The sequence below is a fragment of the Dendrobates tinctorius genome, unplaced genomic scaffold (assembly GCF_039654945.1).
Source record: "Dendrobates tinctorius isolate UK_male_01 unplaced genomic scaffold, ASM3965494v1 ptg000018l, whole genome shotgun sequence".
In the NCBI taxonomy this organism is placed as follows: Eukaryota; Metazoa; Chordata; class Amphibia; order Anura; family Dendrobatidae; genus Dendrobates; species Dendrobates tinctorius.
This window is the reverse complement of record NW_027361686.1, coordinates 17,637,955-17,656,884: the sequence shown is the minus strand read 5'-3', so window position 1 is coordinate 17,656,884 and position 18,930 is coordinate 17,637,955. Positions and strand designations below refer to the sequence as shown.

Genomic DNA, 18,930 nt, shown 5'->3' with positions numbered 1-18,930 from the left:
TATAAACTTCTGTGAAGCACTTGGGGGTTGAAAGTGCTCACCATACATCTACATAAGTTCCTTGGAAGGTCTAGTTTCCAAAATGGGGTCACTTGTTGGGGGTTTCCACTGTTTAGGCACATCAGGGGCTCTGCAAACGTAATGACGACTGCAGACTATTCCATCAAAGTCTGCATTTCAAAACGTCACTACTTCCATTCCGAGCCCTGACGTGTGCCCAAACGATGGTTCCCCCACACATATGGGGTATCGGCGTACTCAGGACAAACTGGACAACAACTTTTGGGGTCCAATTTATCCTGTTACCCTTGTGAAAAAAAAAATGCGGGCTAAAAATCATTTTTTTGAGGGAAAAAAATGATTTTTTTATTTTCACGGCTCTGCGTTATAAACTTCTGTGAAATACTTGGGGGTTCAAGGTGCTCACCATACATCTAGATGAGTTCCCTGGGGGGTCTAGTTTCCAAAATGGGGTCACTTGTGGGAGGTTTCTACTGTTTAGGCACACAGGGGCTCAGCAAATGTAACATGACGCCCGCAGACCATTCCATCAAAGTCAGCATTTCAAAATGTCACTACTTCCCTGCTGAGACCCAACGTGTGCCCAAACAGTGGTTTCCCCCCACATATGGGGTACCAGCATACTCAGGACAAACTGGACAACAACTTTTGGGGTCCAATTTCTCCTGTTACCCTTGTGAAAATAAAAAATTGCGAGCTAAAAATTCATTTTTTGAGGAAAAAAAAGATTTTTTATTTTCATGGCTCTGCGTTACAATCTTCTGTGAAGCACTTCGGGGTTCAAGGTGCTCACCACACATCTAGGCAAGTTCCTTATGGGGTCTAGTTTCCAAAATGGGGTCACTTGTGGGGGGTTTCCACAGTTTAGGAACATCAAGGGCTCTGGAAATGTAACATGATGCCCGCAGACCATTCCATCAAAGTCAGCATACCAAAACGTCACTACTTCCCTTCCGAGCCCTGACGTGTGCCCATACAGTGGTCATCCCCCACATATGGGGTATCAGCGTACTCAGGACAAACTAGACAACAACTTTTGGGGTCCAATTTATCCTGGTACCCTTGTGAAAATAAAAAATTGCAGACTAAAAAATTTTTTTTTAGGAAAAAAAAAAGATTTTTTTATTTTCACTGCTCTGCATTATAAACTTCTGTGAATCACCTGGGGGTTCAAAGTGCTCACAACACATCTAGATAAGTTCCTTAGGGGGTCTAGTTTCCAAAATGGGGTCATTTGTGGGGGAGCTCCAAAGTTTAGGCACACTGGGGATCTGCAAACACGACATGGTGTCCGCTAACGATTGGAGCCAATTTTCATTTCAAAAAGTCAAATGGCGCTCATTCCCTTCTGCGCCCTGCCGTGCACCCAAACAGTGCCCCCCCCACATATGGGGTACCAGCGTACTCAGGACAATCTGGACAACAACTTTTGTGGTCCAATTTCTCCTGTTACCCTTGTGAAAATAAAAAATAGCGTGCTAAAAAATCATTTTTGAGGAAAAAAAAATGATTTTTTATTTTCACTGCTCTATGTTATAAACTTTTGTGAGGCACTTGGGAGTTCAAAGTGCTCACTACACATCTAGATAAGTTCCTTAAGGGGTCTAGTTACCAAAATGGTGTCACTTGTGGGGGAGCTCCAATGTTTAGGCACACAGGGGCTCTCCAAAAGCGACATGGTGTCCGATAACGATTGGAGCTAATTTTCCATTCAAAAAGTCAAATGGCGCTCCTTCCCTTCCGGGCCCTGCCCTGCACCCAAACAGTGGTTTATGACCACATATGAGGTATTGGTGTGCTCAGGAGAAATTGCCCAACAAATTTTAGGATCCATTTTATCCTGTTGTCCATGTGAAAATGAAAAAACTGAGGCTAAAAGATAATTTTTGTGAAAAAAAAGTACTTTTTTTTTTTTTACAGATCAATTTGAGAAGCACCTGGGGGTTCAAAGTGATCACTATGCATCTAGATAAGTTCCTTGGGGGGTCTAGTTTCCAAAATGGGGTCACTTGTGGGGGAGCTCCAGTGTTTAGGCACACAGCGACTCTCCAAACGCGACATGGCAACCGCTAAATATTCCAGCATATTTTCCATTCAAAAAGTCAAATGGTGCTCCTTCCCTTCTGAGCCCTTCCGTACGCCCAAACAGTGGTTTATGACCACATATGAGGTATCGGTGTACTCAGGGGAAATTGCCCAACAAATTTTAGGATCCATTTTATCCTGTTGCCCATGTGAAAATGAAAAAATTGATGCTGAAAGGAAATTTGTGTTGGAAAAATTAAAATGTCCATTTTTTCCTTCCACATTGCCTTAGCTGTTGTGAAACACCTGAAGGGTTAATAATCTTCTTGAATGTGGTTTTGAGTAGCTTGAGGGGTGCAGTTTTTAGAATGGTGTCACTTTTGGGTATTTTCTGCCATATAGACCCCTCAAAGTGACTTTAAATGTGAGGTGGTCCCTAAAAAAAAAATGGTTTTGTAAATTTTGTTGTAAAAATGAGAAATCGCTGGTCAACTTTTAACCCTTATAACTTCCTAACAAAAAAAAATATTTTGCTTCCAAAATTGTGCTGATGTAAAGTAGACATGTGGGAAATGTTATTTAGTAACTATTTTGTGTCACATAACTCTCTAGTTTAACAGAATAAAAATTCAAAATTTGAAAATTGCGAAATTTTCAAAATTTTTGCCAATTTTCTGATTTTTTCACAAACGCAAAAATTATCGACCTAAATTTACCACTAACATGAAGCCCAATATGTCACGAAAAAACAATCTCAGAATCGCTAGGATGCGTTGAAGCGTTCCAGAGTTATTACCTCATAAAGGGACACTGGTCAGAATTGCAAAAAATGGCCAGGTCATTAAGGTCAAAATAGGCTGGGTCATGAAGGGGTTAAGGGAAGGCTCAGATTCCCTCAGTACCTGTCCAGCAAGAGGGTCAGGTACAGAATCAAACTCTATAAGCTATGTGAGAGTACCTCAGGGGACACCCACAAGTTTAGAGTACGAAGGAAAGGACACAAGGATTGAACCTCCAGAATGTCCCCCTGTCCTGGGAGTGAATGGGAAAATTGTGTGGGATTTGGTGCACCCACTGCTGGATAAAGGTTATCACCTTAACATTTTTATACCCACATCCCACTCTTTTAATCCCTCTCTGTGCGAGGTACAGCAAGCCTGCAGTACTGTCCGCAAAAATCATAGAGGCCTCCCGAAAACGCTAATTGGGCAGAATCTCAGAAGGGGTGACAGCAGAGCCCAATGTAGCGACCACCTGCTGGTGGTCAAGTACAAGAGGGATGTTCCCTTGACCACCATACACGGTGATGGCAGCGCCCTCGGCACTGTACGAGGTACTTCTACACAAGTCTGCTATCTGGACTGTGTACTGGGGTACAACAAAAACATGGGGGCGTTGATTTCTCCGATCCACTCTTCCAACTGTACAGTGCTTTGAGAAAGGCCAAGTTGTGGTACAAAAAGCTGGCCATGCACATCGTACAAATGGCAATGCTCAACGCTTTCCTGCTCTCACGACGTGCACGCCACACCAATACGTCGTACCTTCAGTTCCAGGAGGCAGTGGTTAAAGCCCTGATATTTGGCACTCAGGAAGGAGTGGGTCCCAGTACTTCTGGAATTGAAGGGGCTCGTATCGTATACCAGGTCAGCATTTCCTGGAGCTGGATTCATATACTAAAGAGACAAAAGGGTTGCACTCACTGTTTCTAAAATCCAACCTTTATTATGACAAATTAAAACATCTTCAGCAGGGGGGTAGAACGGGAAGAAAAAGTCGGATGATGGCCGTTTCATGCTCCCTTGCGCTTCTACGGGTCCTGTTGGTAATGGGAAGTGACGAGGCAGCACAAATACCCTATGGAAATAAGGTCCTCCCCCATTTTTTTCTCTCTCCTCCACCTCCCTTACAATTCCAAAATACCTATGAAATACCTAATACAATGATTATATACAATTTCACATTTAAAATAGCAGTTTCCATACACAAAACATCAAGGAACCAGAGCTTATAAATTTTGCAAAGAAATTTACAGAAAAAACTTTTTACCCAAAAAATTTTTTTCACAAAAAAACAGACATGTCTAATTTGTCATTGAAGCCTGTAGCTTCTAATGCCCGTGTACTCATTATCCTCCTGGCTTCTCTTCTCAGGAGTAATTTGTGTAAATCTCCCCCTTGTGGTGGTAAAGTAAATCTTTCCAAACCTGCAAAAAGTAGGACACCTGAATCCCCTTCGTGTTGTTCTCTAATATGTTTAATGAGTCGTGGAATTCCTTTACCTGTACGTATTGAATTCACATGTTCCCGAAATCTAATAAATAAAGGACGAATAATTTTCCCAATATAAAAGAAAGGACAAGGTGTGGTACAAAAAGCTGGCCATGCACATTGTACAAATGGCAATTCTCATAGAATCATAGAATAGAATCATAGAATCGTAGAGTTGGAAGGGACCTCCTGGGCCATCTGGTCCAACCCCCTGCTCAAAGCAGGATTCGCTAAATCATCCCAGTCAGATATCTGTCCAGCCTCTGTTTGAAGACTTCCATTGAAGGAGAACTCACCACTTCTCGTGGCAGCTTGTTCCACTCATTGATCACTCTAACTGTCAAAAAGTTTTTTCTAATATCTAATCTGTGTCTCCTCCCATTCAGTTTCATCCCATTGCTTCTAGTCTTTCCTTGTGCAAATGAGAATAAAGTTGATCCAATGTGACAGCCCTTTAGATATTTGTAAAACATGCAAATATATAAGCCGCGGAGACACCATCACATGTTTCTCAACGCAGGCAATGACTAGCCAGGTCTTTCACCGGGAAGGAACAACCACGGGAAGGGCAGTCTCCAATGAAGGAAACCACCTATGCCAAAACATGGTATCCATCCACAGACAGCTGTTTCGGGGTATTGCCCCTCATCAGTGTGGAGTAGGAAACTGGCTAGTAGGAGCAATGCCTAGTAGCAGACTATGAAAAAATGAGGATGATTGACCTCATGGAGATCAACATCCGACACTGCGGAGACACCATCACGTGTTTCTCAACGCAGTGATTCTAGAGCACTGCTCCCATCCCTTATGGGAAATATGTAAAACATGCAAATATATAAGCCGCGGAGACACCATCACATGTTTCTCAACGCAGGCAATGACTAGCCAGGTCTTCCACCAGGAAGGAACAACCACGGGAAGGGCAGTCTCCAATGAAGGAAACCACCTATGCCAAAACATGGTATCCATCCACAGACAGCTGTTTCGGGGTATTGCCCCTCATCAGTGTGGAGTAGGAAACTGGCTAGTAGGAGCAATGCCTAGTAGTAGACTATGAAAAAATGAGGATGATTGACCTCATGGAGATCAACATCCGACACTACGGAGACACCATCACGTGTTTCTCAACGCAGTGATTCTAGAGCACTGCTCCCATCCCTTATGGGAAATATGTAAAACATGCAAATATATAAGCCGCGGAGACACCATCACATGTTTCTCAACGCAGGCAATGACTAGCCAGGTCTTTCACCGGGAAGGAACAACCACGGGAAGGGCAGTCTGCAATGAAGGAAACCACCTATGCCAAAACATGGTATCCATCCACAGACTAGGCATTGCTCCTACTAGCCAGTTTCCTACTCCACACTGATGAGGGGCAATACCCCGAAACAGCTGTCTGTGGATGGAGTTATTACCTCGTAAAGGGACAGTGGTCTGAATTGTAAAAATTGGCCTGGTCATTAACGTGCAAACCACCCTTGGGAGTAAAGAGGCTAATCTTCAATTGCCGGTGGATGGTGATGGGGATAGAGCTGTATGTTCTCTGGACGCCGCTAAAGCATTCAATTCTGTTGAGTGGGAATATTTATGGGCGGAGTTGGAAAAGTTTGGTATAGGACCTAGGTTTATTTCATGGGTTAAATTGCTGTATGGTAGGCCAATGTCTAGAATGCGGGTAAATAGAAACCTCTCTCCGGCTTTTGGACTGAGTAGAGGTACGAGGCAGGGGTGCCCGTTGTTCACCCTGCTCTTTGCACTGGCCATTGAACCCCTGGCATCGGTTATCAGGGATGATCCAGGAACAGTTGGGTTTCGTGGAGGGAATAGTGAAGAGAAGGTTGCGTTACACGCTGATGACAATTTATGATTTCTACCTAAAACTTCTGAGTCCCTTCTTATAGCAATGAAAAAGATATAAACATTTGGAAAATAGTCTGGTCTGAAGATAAATTGGAGCAAATCAGTTATACTTCCATTGGATAATACAGATGAGAATGCTTCCCATTACATTAATTCGGGTTTACAAGTGGTATCGCAGTTTAAATATTTAGGCATCAATATTTCGGCAAAATAAATGATTATGAGAAGTTGAATCTTGATCCAGTCTTAATTAAATTTAGAGGTAAACTAGGTGCCTGTCCTAAGTTACCGTTGTCGATTGTGGGCCGTGCTATCCTGGTCAGAATGATCTGGATGCCACAATTGCTGTATGTTCTATACAACTCCCCAGTATGGATAAATTCTAATTTTTCTTTAAAGTCAGTCAGGAATTTAGAAATTTAATATGGGGCAAACAGACTCCGAGAATTAACCCCTTCACCCCCAAGGGTGGTTTGCACGTTCATGACCGGGCCAATTTTTACAATTCTGACCACTGTACCTTTATGAGGTCATAACTCTGGAACACTTCCATGGATCCCGGTGATTCTGACATTGTTTTCTCGTGACATATTGTACTTCATGTTAGTGGTAAAATTTAATTCAAATAACTTGCGTTTATTTGTGAGAAAAACGGAAATTTGGCGAAAATTTAGAAAATTTCACAATTTTCCAACTTTGAATTTTTATGCCCTTAAATCACAGAGATACGGCACACAAAAAACTTGATAACTAACATTTCCCACATGCTTACTTTACATCAGCACAATTTTGGAACCAAAATTTTTTTTTGTTAGGAAGTTATAAGGGTTAAAAGTTGACCAGCGATTTCTCATTTTTACAACACCATTTTATTTTTACGGACCACATCACATTTGAAGCCACTTTGAGGGGTCTATATGATAGAAAATACCCAAAAGTGACACCATTCTAAAAACTGCACCCCTTAAGGTGCTCAAAACCACATTCAAGAAGTTTATTAACCCTTTAGGTGCGTCAGAGGAATTTTTTTGAATATTTAAAAAAAAATGAACATCTGACTTTTTTTCACAAAAAAAGTACTTCAGGTTCATTTTTTTTTTATTTTACCAAGGGTAACAGGAGAAATTGGACTGCAAAAGTTATTGTGCAATTTGTCCTGAGTACGCTGATACCTGATATGTGGGGGGGAACGACTGTTTCGGCGCATGGCAGAGCTCAGAATGGAAAGAGCGCCGTTTGACTTTTTCAATGCAAAATTGTCTGGAATTCAGATCGGATGCCATGTCACGTTTGGAGAGTCCCTGATGTACCTAAACAGTGGAAACCCCCTACAAGTGACCCCATTTTGGAAACTAGACCCCCAAGGAACTTATCTAGATATGTGGTGAGAACTTTGAACCCACAAGGGCTTTACAGAAGTTTATAATGTACAGCGGTACAATTAAAAAATCATATTTTTTCCACAAAAATGATCTTTTCACCCTCAATTCTTATTTTTCCAAGGGTAACAGGACCCTAAAAGTTATTGTGCAATTTGTCCTGAGTACGCTGATACCCCACATGTGGGGGTAAACCACTATTTGGGCGCATGGCACAGCTCGGAAGGGAAGCAGCGCCATTTGACATTTTTGGCTGGAATTGAGATCGGACACCATGTCCCGATTGGAAAACTACTGATGTACCAAAACAGTGGAAACCCCCCACAAATGACACCATTTTGGAAATTAGACCCCCTAAGGAACTTATCTAGATGTGTGGTGAGAACTTTGAACCCTCCAGTGCTTCACAGAAGTTTATAACGCCCGGGCGTGAAAATAAAAAATTCGTATTTTTTCCACAAACATGATCTTTTAGTCACCATTTTTTTATTTTCCCAAGGGTACAGGAGAAATTGGACCCCAAAAGTTGTTGTCCAATTTGTCCTGAGTATGCTGATAACCCATATGTGGGAGAAAACTACTGTATGGGCACACGTCGGGGCTCGGAAGGGAAGTAGTGACGTTTTGGAATGCAGACTTTGATGGAATGGTCTGCGGGTGTCATGTTGCCTTTGGAGACCCCCTAATGTACCTAAACAGTGGAAACCCCCCACAAATAACCCCATTTTGGAAACGAGACCCCCTAAGGAACTTATCTAGATGTGTGGTGAGCACTTTGAACCCCCAAGGGCTTCACAGAAGTTTATAATGCCCGGGCATGAAAATAAAAAAATCGTATTTTTTCCACAAACATGATCAATTAGTCCCCAATTTTTTCCATTTTCCCAAGGGTAACAGGAGAAATTGGACCCCAAAAGTTGTTGTCCAATTTGTCATGAGTACGCTGACACCCCATATGTGGGAGAAAACTACTGTATGGACACACGTCGGGGCTCGGAAGGGAAGCAGTGACGTTTTGGAATGCAGACTTTGATGGAATGGTCTGCGTGTGTCATGTTGCCTTTGGAGAGCCCCTGATGTACCTAAACTATTGAAACTCCCCACAAGTGACCCCATTTTGGACACTAGACCCCCTAAGGAACTTATCTAGATGTGTGGTGAGCACTTTGAACCCCCAAGTGCTTCACAGAAGTTTATAATGCTCGGACGTGAAAATAAAAAAATCATTTTTTTCCACAAAAATGATATTTTTGCCCCCAACTTTTTATTTTCCTAAGGGTAACAGGAGAAATTGGACCCCAAAAATTGTTTTGCAATTTGTCCTGAGTAGGCTGATACCCTACATGTGGGGGTAAAACACTGTTTGGGCGCATGGCAGAGCTTTGAAGGGAAGGAGCACCATTTGACTTTTTCAACTCAGAATTGGCTGGAATTGAAATCAGACGCCATGTTGCATTTGGAGAGCCCCTGATGTGCCCAAACAGTGGAAACCCCCAATTCTAACTCCAACCCGAACCCCAACACACCCCTAACCCTAATCTCAGCCCTAACCCTAGCCCTATCCCTAACCCTAATCTCAGCCCTAGCCCTAAACCTAGCCCTAACCCTACCCTAACCGTAATGGAAAAATACATTTTTTTTATTTTATTATTTTTCCCTAACTAAGGGGGTGATAACGGGGGGTTTGATTTACTATTTATGGCGGTTTTTATTTTTGGCGGCTGTCGCGCGCTAAAAGACGCTTTTTATTGTAAAAATAGTTTTTGCATCACCACATATTGAGAGCTATAATTTTTCCGTATTTTGACACACCGGGTCATGTGAGGTCTTATTTTTTGCGGGACGAGTTGATGTTTTTATTGGTACCATTTTCGGGCACGTGACATTTTTTGATCGCTTTTTATTCCGATTTTTGGGACACAGAATGAACAAAAACCAGCGCTTCATGAATTTCTTTTGGGGGGGTGCGTTTACACCGTTCCGCGTGCGGTAAAATTGATAAAGCGGTTTTATTCTTCGGGTCAGTACGGTTACAGCGATACCTCATTTAGGTCGTTTTTTTATGTTTTGTCGGTTTTATGCAATGAAAACTATTTTATATAAAAAATAATTATTTTTGCATCGCTTTATTCTGCGAGCTATAACTTTTTTATTTTTTCGCTGATGATGCTGTGTGGTGGCTCGTTTTTTGCGGGACAAGATGACGTTTTCAGCGGCACCATGGATATTTATATGCGTCTTTTTGATCGCGCGTTATTACACTTTTTGTTTGGCGGTATGATAATAAATCATTATTTTTTGCTTCGTTTTTTATTTTTTAAGGGGTTAACTAATGGGACAGTTTTAAAGGGCGGGTCATTACAGATGCGGCGATACCTAATATGTGTACTTTTATTGTTTGTTTGTTTTTTATTTCCAAAAAATGGATTTATTGGGGGAATATATATTTTTTTTTTTTCTAATTTATTTGGCGATTTTTTTTTAAATTATTTTAACACTTTTTTTATTTTTTTTTTAACTTTATTAAATAGTCCCAGGTGGGACATCACTGTCCTGTTTCAGATCGCTGATCTGTCACATTACAGATCACTGTGACAGATCAGCGATCTGTCACAGGCATTGCAGAAGGCTTCCTCATGCCTGCGCTTTGCAGGCACTGAGGAAGCCAGCTTCCTGCAGGCCCCCGAAGGCCCCCGTCGCCATCTTGGATTCGGGGGCCTGCAGGAAAGGAGCCCCTCGCAGCAGCGCTGCACATTGCGCTGCCGTGGGGGGCTCAGGGAAGCACGGAGGGAGCCCCCTCCCTGCCGATGCTTCCCTTTAACCCCCGGTACACCGCGATCATGTTTGATCGCGGTGTGCAAGGGGTTAACGTGTCGGGGGCGGTCCGTGACCGCCCCTGACACATTGTGCCGGGTGTCAGCTGTGATAATCAGCTGACACCCGGCCGCGATCAGCGGCGCTCACCACGTGGGCGCCGCTGATCGCGGTAGACTTACTATCCCGTCCATGGGCATAGGGGCCCAGGTCCCATGGACGGGATAGTACGTCGGATGTCAGGAAGGGGTTAAGGACCCCAAACACTATATCACTTATGTATGACATTGGAGTAATATCGAAAGAGCATTCCCAAACATCATCCATACACTTTTTACAGAAATCTCTCTGCCACCTAGGAGGCTATGGGTGCCTCATAATGTATATAAGAGGCTATGTGAGGGCTCTTACAGTATGTATGGTGGCTGTCTGTGGGCTCATACTGTGCAATACATAAATATAAAAAAACTTCCTTCTCACCCCCGCTGGGGGGGGGTGTTTTTTTTTTTTGTCCTTTCTCATTCTCGGTTCCTCTACCAGAGGCCTGGGAGTTTGAGGGTTCTACGCAGGATCTTAGTTGTTCCCAGTATTGCCCATTACTGGACAGAGAGTTCAGATGATGCTCCTGGGATCTGTTGTAGCCATTCTTCCAACTTAGGGGTCACTGCTCCAAGTGCTCCTATCACCACTGGAATCACTGTTGCCTTCACCTTCCACATCTTCTCCAGTTCTCCTTTGAGGCCCTAGTATTTCTCCAGCTTCTCATATTCTCTCTTTCTGATGTTGCTGTCGCTTGGCACTGCCACATCTATTATCATTGCTGTCTTCTACTCCTTGTCTACTATTACAATGACTGGTTGGTTAGCCAACACCTGCTTATCCATCTGGATCTTGAAGTCCCACCGGATTTTCGCTCTTTCATTCTCCCCACTTTCTCTGGGGTCTCCCACCTGGACTTAGGGGGACTTAGCCCATATGCTGTTCAGATGTTCCTGTATACAATTCCCGCTACTTGGTTGTGGCATTCGGTATATGCTGTTCTTGCTTGCATTTTGCATCCTGTCACTATGTATTGGTCTGTTTCTCAGATATCTTTGTGTAGTCTGCACCTTGGGTCTTGTCTTGTGTGGTAGATTCCTGCTTCTATGGACCTGGTACTTAGTCCTGCTTTCTTCAGCCATTGAAAACAAAAAGCAAAAAACACAAATATCCTGAACTAAAAAGTAAAAAATGTATACTGCAAATAATGCATAAAGGTAATAATAATAAGGGTATTTAGTAAACATAATTTTGATCAAAATAATGTACAAGCCATCCCGCCACGTCACGGCAACCCTTGTGGGACAGTCCCTACTCTAGTATTTAAAACCTTTTCACTTGCCAAGTGGCGTGAATGTGAACAAGGGTCGAGCGGCTGAACCACTAGTAACAGCTTAGGCCAGACTGGATGGCTTTCCCAGCTCAGAAAGAGGGCGGTCACACCCATATATGCACTGAATGCACAATGAAATGAATAAAAAACAAATCTGAACTGAGAAAAGTAAGTTAATGTGTATGCACAATGTAAGTGCATATCAACACATGACCATTAACCAGAGAAAACAAAAAGCAAAAAACACAAATATCCTTTTTATTTTTTTTCTTCAGCCATTGGTAGGATTTCTCCATGTCAGCCACCTCCATTATCTGTTGATGGTACATCCCATGCAGCGGCTTGTCTTGCCATGGTGCTTCATGTTCCTGTGCTTCCTTCCAGAACTGTTGTTGTTGCTGCCTTAGGCTTTCTCTCAGCATTTCATCTTTTGGTGCCATTTTCTGATGTATTCCTGGATACTCCTTGTTTCAACAATGATTGTAGCTTGGATGCTTATCAAGCCTCGACCACACTCCTTTCTGTTGGTATACAATCTTTGGGTGCTAGACTTAGGGTGGAGACCTCCATGCATTGTGAGGAGCTTTCGTGTCTTTACAACTGCAGCTTCCATCTCTTCTTTCGGCCAGGACACAATGCCAGCAGGGTATCTGATACCTGGCAGGGCATATATGTTGATGGCGCGGATTTTATTCTTCCCATTGAGCTGGCTCTTCAGGACCTGTCTTACCCTTTGATAGTATTTGGATGTTGCTGCTTTCCTTGCCTCCTCCTCATGGTTACCGTATCCCTGTGGGATGCTGAGGTACTTGTAGCATGTCTGTACATCTGCTATGTGCCTTGCTGGTAATTCCAGTACATCAGTTTTGACTACCTTGCCTCTCTTTATTACCAACTGGCTGCACTTCTCCAGTCCAAAGGACATCCCGATGTCTTCACTGTAGAGCCTTGTCAGGTGGATCAGTGAATTCATGTCTCGTTCATTTTTAGCATACAGCTTGATGTCCTCCATGTAGAGGAGGTCGCTGATGGTGCTTTCACTCTTGAAATTGTATCCATAGCCAGATTCTGTAATCATCTGGCTAAGGCTAGTTTCACACTAGCGTTTATTCCACGCAGCGCATGGCGCCGCTAAGCCCAGCCCCCTGCCGGCTCCCTGCCCGCCCCATCCGGTCATCGCCGCCTACTATCGCACATAGACGCTTGCGATCTGCACACCCTATCTTTAGCATAGGGTGCGCAGATCGTGTGCTGGCCATGCGCTAGTAGGATTTTGGCGTGCGCTGCGCACTTTTGAAGGTGCGCCCGTGTGCGCTGAACGCAGCATGTTGCATTTCCCCGCGTTCGGCGCACCTTCAAAAGTGCGCAGCGCACGCCAAAATCCTACTAGCGCACGGCCAGCGCACGATCTGCGCACCCTATGCTAAAGATAGGGTGCGCAGATCGCAAGCGTCAATGTGCGATAGTAGGTGGCGATGACCGGATGGGGCGGGCAGGGAGCCGGCAGGGGGCGGGGCTTAGCAGTGCCGTGCGCTGTGTGGAATAAATGCTAGTGTGAAACTAGCCTAAGGGGGTTCAAGCCTATGCAGAACAGCAATGGGGACAGTGCATCGCCTTGGTATATACTGCATTTGATGGTCACTTGTGCTAGTTGTCTTAAGTTGACTTCCAATGTTGTTCTCCATTGCCCCATTGAGTCTATGAGGAAGGTTATTAATTTCTTGGTGACATTGTAGAGAGCCAAGCATTGACTGACTCAATGTGTATCATTGAGTCATAGGCTTTCCTGTAGTCAATCCAGGCTATGCTGAGATTGTTCTGTCTGGATCTTGAGTCCTCAGCGACTGCTCTATCTACTAGGAGCTGGTGCTTAGAGCCTCTGGTGTCAGTCCCAATGCCTTTCTGAGCTGGATTCATGTAGTGGTTCATATGGTTCTGTAGCTTGGTGGCTATGATGTCTGACAGGAGTTTCCATGTTGTTGTAAGGCAGGTTATTGGGCGGTAGCTAATAATAATTAACAATAATTTTATTTCTATAGCAACATATTCCGCAGCACTTAACATTTCAGAGGGGACTTGTACAGACAATAAACATTACAGCATAGCAATAAACACATAGATCATAACAGATACCAAGAGGAATGAGGGCCCTGCTCGCAAGCTTACAATCTATAGCTGGATGGAACTGTTCCTTTGTGAGGATCCTTCACGATCAGCACTGTTCTACCTTGTGTTAGCCAGGCTGGGTGGTGGCCTTCTTCTAGCAGTTGGTTCATCTGCTTTGACTGCTTTAGCCAGTAGGTGTGGATCATGTCTGGGCCAGGTGCTGTCCAGCTCTTCATGTTCTTGACCCGCTGTTGGATGTCTGCTTCTGTAATACACTATAATACTACCTTAGGTAGCTGTTAAAAGTGCACAACCACCGACCTGGGAGACTAGGGGTTAAATCCTGGCTCTGCCCTGTTGGACATAATATACCAGTAGTGGTCCTTGGGCAAGACCACTAAGGGTATTGTACACGTTACGGATTTGCCTGTGGAATTTTCTGCGTGGATTCTTCCTCTCTTGGCAGAAAACGCAATTAAAAATCCGCTCGGATTTAATGCATTTTTTTAATGCATTTTTGATGCTGATTTTCATGTGTTTTTTTTCATATGGATTTGTATGCATTTTTGTAAGCTAAATAAAGATATATTATTTAACAAAAAAAAAATTGTGATTGTCATTTCTTGTACAACCTCTTTTTACATACTCCACTGAAGACCATAATATCATCACATACCATGTTCAAATGTAATGTTTACACACAAAAAACACATATGTGAATATTTATGTATCTATACACAGGGTGGGCCATTTATATGGATACACCTAAATGAAATGGGAATGGTTGGTGATATCAACTTCCTGTTAGTGGCACATTAGTATATTGGAGAAGGGAAACTTTTCAAAATGGGTGGTGACCTTGGTGGCCATTGTGAAGTCGGCCATTTTGGATCCAACTTTATTTTTTCAATGGGAAAAGGGTCATGTGACACATCAAACTTATTGAGAATTTCACAAGAAAAACAATGGTGTGCTTGGTATAAACGTAACTTTGTTTCATGAGTTGTTTACAAGTTTATGACTACTTATAAAATGTGTTCAAATTGTTGCCCATTGTGTTGGATTGTCAATGCAACCCTCTTCTCCCACTCTTGACACACTGATAGCAACACCGCAGAAGAAATGCTAGTCTAAGGGGTCAGATTCCTTGTAGGAATGCTGGGACCTGACACCCATCATGTGGTGATGCACCATCTTACTGGAAAAACTCAGGGAACGTGCCATCTTCAGTGCATAAAGAGGGCAACACATCATCATGTAGCAATTTCAGATATCCAGTGGCATCGAGGTTTCCATTGACGAAGAATGTACACCATATACCACACCATCAATTATGGGTGTCAGGTCCGAGCATTCCTACATGAACAGTTTCCTGGAAAGTGGATTGGTCATCGTGGGCCAGTTAAATGGCCACCAAGGTCTCCCGATCTGACCCCCTTAGACTTTTTTCTTTGGGGTCATCTGAAGGCAGTTGTCTATGCAGTGAAGATACGAGATGTGCAGCATCTGAAACAACGGATACTGGAAGCCTGTGCTAGCATTTCTTCTGCGGTGTTGCTATCAGTGTGTCAAGAGTGGGAGAAGAGGGTTGCATTGACAATCCAACACAATGGGCAGCACTTTGAACACATTTTATAAGCGGTCATAAACTTGTAAATAACTCCTGAAACAATAAAGTATCCATGTATCAGGTGTATCCCTGTGTGTATATATATATATATATATATATATATATATATATATATATATATATATATATATATATATATATTGAAAAGCCTACGGCTGAATTCACAGGTCCATGGGTCTTACCATCCCACAGAAACAGAATGATTTTTTTTTCTCCGGTGGCTTACTACTTGCATCTTTGTTACTTCTGGGATTTTTTTCACTGCAGAGTTCCTGCTACTTCCAAGACAATAAATAAAAACCTTTAGAAGAGCAGACGTTTTATTCATGGTTAGTTATGAGACGTCACATGGATGTGTGACGGTAGCCCCTCCCTCCACTATAGACACCAGGTTGTGCTCAGGTGAGTGTCTGGTGGAACATGATGACATCACAAAGGAGGATGTGTCGTGTCATTTGTGTTCTGAAGTAAATGTATTGAAAGCGTCTAAGAGAAAGTATCATCTTGATCAGCCATGACTCTGAGCTTCACACTTCTTCTTTTAGCCATTGTCATCACATCGGCTTCCAGCTGCTTTCAATGTAATTCAGAAATTGTGGATTTATTTAAAAGGATCACCAATGACGCCATACCCAACCACATACAAGACCCCAGGCTTCAGAAGAGGGCGAACGCTCTGGTGACGGGCATGGCCAGCAATTTCTTTAAAGACTATGCTGTGAAGCACTTTGCAGGTATCATAGGTGTGTATCAGTAAGAGGATTCATGGCATTACTATAGTGGAGCTTTGAGATTTGGAAGCAATGTGAATGTACCCAGTTATGCGGTAGTTAATTTGTATTTGTGATGCTCTCAACATTATTTACATTAGTTTATGATATTATTATTGTTTTATTAACATAACAAAATTCTGAGCTTTGTAAAAAATAAACAAAAAATTTGGTAATGTGCCAAGATGCATAATTTCATTTTTCATTGACGGAGCTGTTGTAAAACTTGTTTTTTTTCCATGTTAGGCTATAGTTTTCATTGGTATTATTTTTGGGTATACCATTTTTATTCCATACTAGCTGAAGAGCCCGGCGCTGCCCGGGCATAGTAACTAACTGTGGCTAATTTTTGTTATATTTTACATTATTTTTTGCCCACGTCGGGGACTTGCTGTTGCACTTTTTTAATCACTTGTACTATATACTTCAGTATTGCAGTATATTGTAAAGATCCTGGTCTGATATGAAGCCCAGCATGTTGTTAGGCTTCAAAGGCGCGCCAAGATGACAGTAACGGGGGGGGTTCAGCAGCCCATCAGCACCTCGAGATTGCTTTGCAGGGGACCCAATGGGCGAACACATGAATGCCCCACCATGATCACGCAACACAGAGACTGGAAGCAGCATTTAAGTGATGAAAAAGCAGCAATTGAAGCCAGCTCCTATCACTGCTATTAGGCTATATTCAGACATCGCTTTTTCTATGCATTTTAAAATGATGAGGTTTTCCAGTGGAAACCATTGTAGGAAATGCTCCACTTGGGGTACCTTTTGGAGGCTTCACTGTTGGAATTAGGATGTGGTGTGTGCATACCCTTGAAGAGTTTTGGAAGAATATGTTTCAGGAAATGTTTTTAGCAGCCTGATATTCTAATACTGCCTAATTTGGAGCAGTACATTAATAATAATAAATAATAATAATCTTTATTTTTATATAGCGCTAACAAATTCCGCAGCGCTTTACAGTTTTGATTAATACATTAATACACCAATGGGTCCTTAGTAGTAGCAAATTTGTTTGTCTACTCCAAATAACTTGAATATACTAACACAATTCCTTCAAACTATATCTCTTTGAAGAAAAAAAAGAGGAGTAAGACTTTCTCTTAATAAAATATACAATATTATTAGTCCATAAATTAGACACTCTTTAAAATTAAGAAAAGTTCTGAACCAGAAAAAGGGACATTGGGTCTCAACAAATATTCTTTACATGCTGCCTGTAATATTACATCAGCCCCCTATCATTTTGCTCTCTAAGAAGCCTTTGCATGGCTTTACATTTAAGCCACACACTTACCCTGAGCGGGGCTGGTATAATTTAGTTTTGTATGGATCATAGTATATCATATAAACAGCACGTCAGCCTCTGATGGTATAATAAGAATAGGCATTTGTGCCCTTGTGATATTTAGCAGCAACATAGAAGCCAATTAATTTATTGGTCCAGAGTAGACCACAATATTTTACAAAATGGATTTTTATAGTTGCATTTTTTACTCATCAGTCGCTGATCAAGTGAGCATGAGTCACTAACATTTTGTGATCATGGCTTCTTACCAGGCAGCATGTAAATAATAATTGTTGAGGCCCAATGTCCATTTTTCTGGTTTCTGTACTTTTCTTAATTTTAAAGAGTGTCTAATTTATGGACTAATAAAATTGTGTATTTGTAATATAGTTTGAAGGAATTGTGTTAGTATATTCTAATTTGGAGCAGATCTGAGCAGGATCCTTTTTATGATATTGAGATATATTTTAGGAAAAAATAAATAAAAAAATCTTGTTATTTTTACACTGACCACCGGGTTTAATTGTAATCCTGCCTGTAATGATAATGCGACTGCTGAAATGTCTTCTGTATACAGCAGGAAGCAGTCAGTCTGGTATAAGATCTATAGGCAAGTGTAAAAATGGTAAGATTTGTGGTAAAATTATTTTCTGATGACCCATTAATTTAAAAGAATATAACTAAAACACTCTGGGCTAGAATTGAGGAAAAAAAAAAGTCAACAGGACCTTGGATTCAGGGGCCATGTGGATAATCCATGACCACCAGACCCAAAGTCCTTCTTACCTGCCAGCATCCTCTGCAGCTCTTCTGATCAGTCGGCCCGGCTCAACATCATGTGTGAGCCCTGCAACAGCGAGGGTCTTGCAAATCTTTTTGCTCCACTCTATTATGGACACCTTTCACTTACTTCCACTATCGCTATGTAAGGGAGGGACAGGACTTTAGTCGTGACCTGAATCCTGGTGGCATCTGTGTCCAGTCCTTCCCCTACATGAAATAATACTCTTCTCCTCGGCATACCTGCATCTCCAGATTCAGCTTCACCCGGGCACTTCCCAGGCCATAACGGTCCCTCTTCTAGGTGACCCCCATCAATGGAGACACAGTCTGAGACAACTTTAACACTTTCTTTACTTAGGATTTCGCATGTTAGGCTACTTTCACACTAGCGGTTTTTTTTGCGCTGCGCTCCATGCGCAGAGCAAACGCATGCAAAAAACGCATCAAGCGTTTTGTATGCGTTTGCTTATTTTTTGCGCATGCCTGTTAACCATTTTGACTCTAAAAACGCATGCGTTTTTAAACGCTGACGTGCGCATGTCCATGTGCACGTCAGCGTTCCCATAGACTGTAATGTGGTTTTTTTGCGCATTTCGTGCGCATTTG

The 18,930-nt window shown here is 42.4% G+C and overlaps 1 protein-coding gene across 1 annotated transcript in view; it reads left to right on the top strand.

The window, feature by feature from the left end:
* Positions 1-16,039: 16,039 nt before the first annotated feature.
* IZUMO2 (IZUMO family member 2) overlaps positions 16,040-18,930 on the top strand; it is a 67,167-nt gene continuing 64,276 nt past the window's right edge. The window contains exon 1 of the mRNA XM_073566423.1: positions 16,040-16,223. Within this exon, the coding sequence (XP_073422524.1) occupies positions 16,169-16,223 (55 nt within the window). The 5' untranslated portion in view covers positions 16,040-16,168. The remainder of the gene's footprint in view (positions 16,224-18,930) is intronic.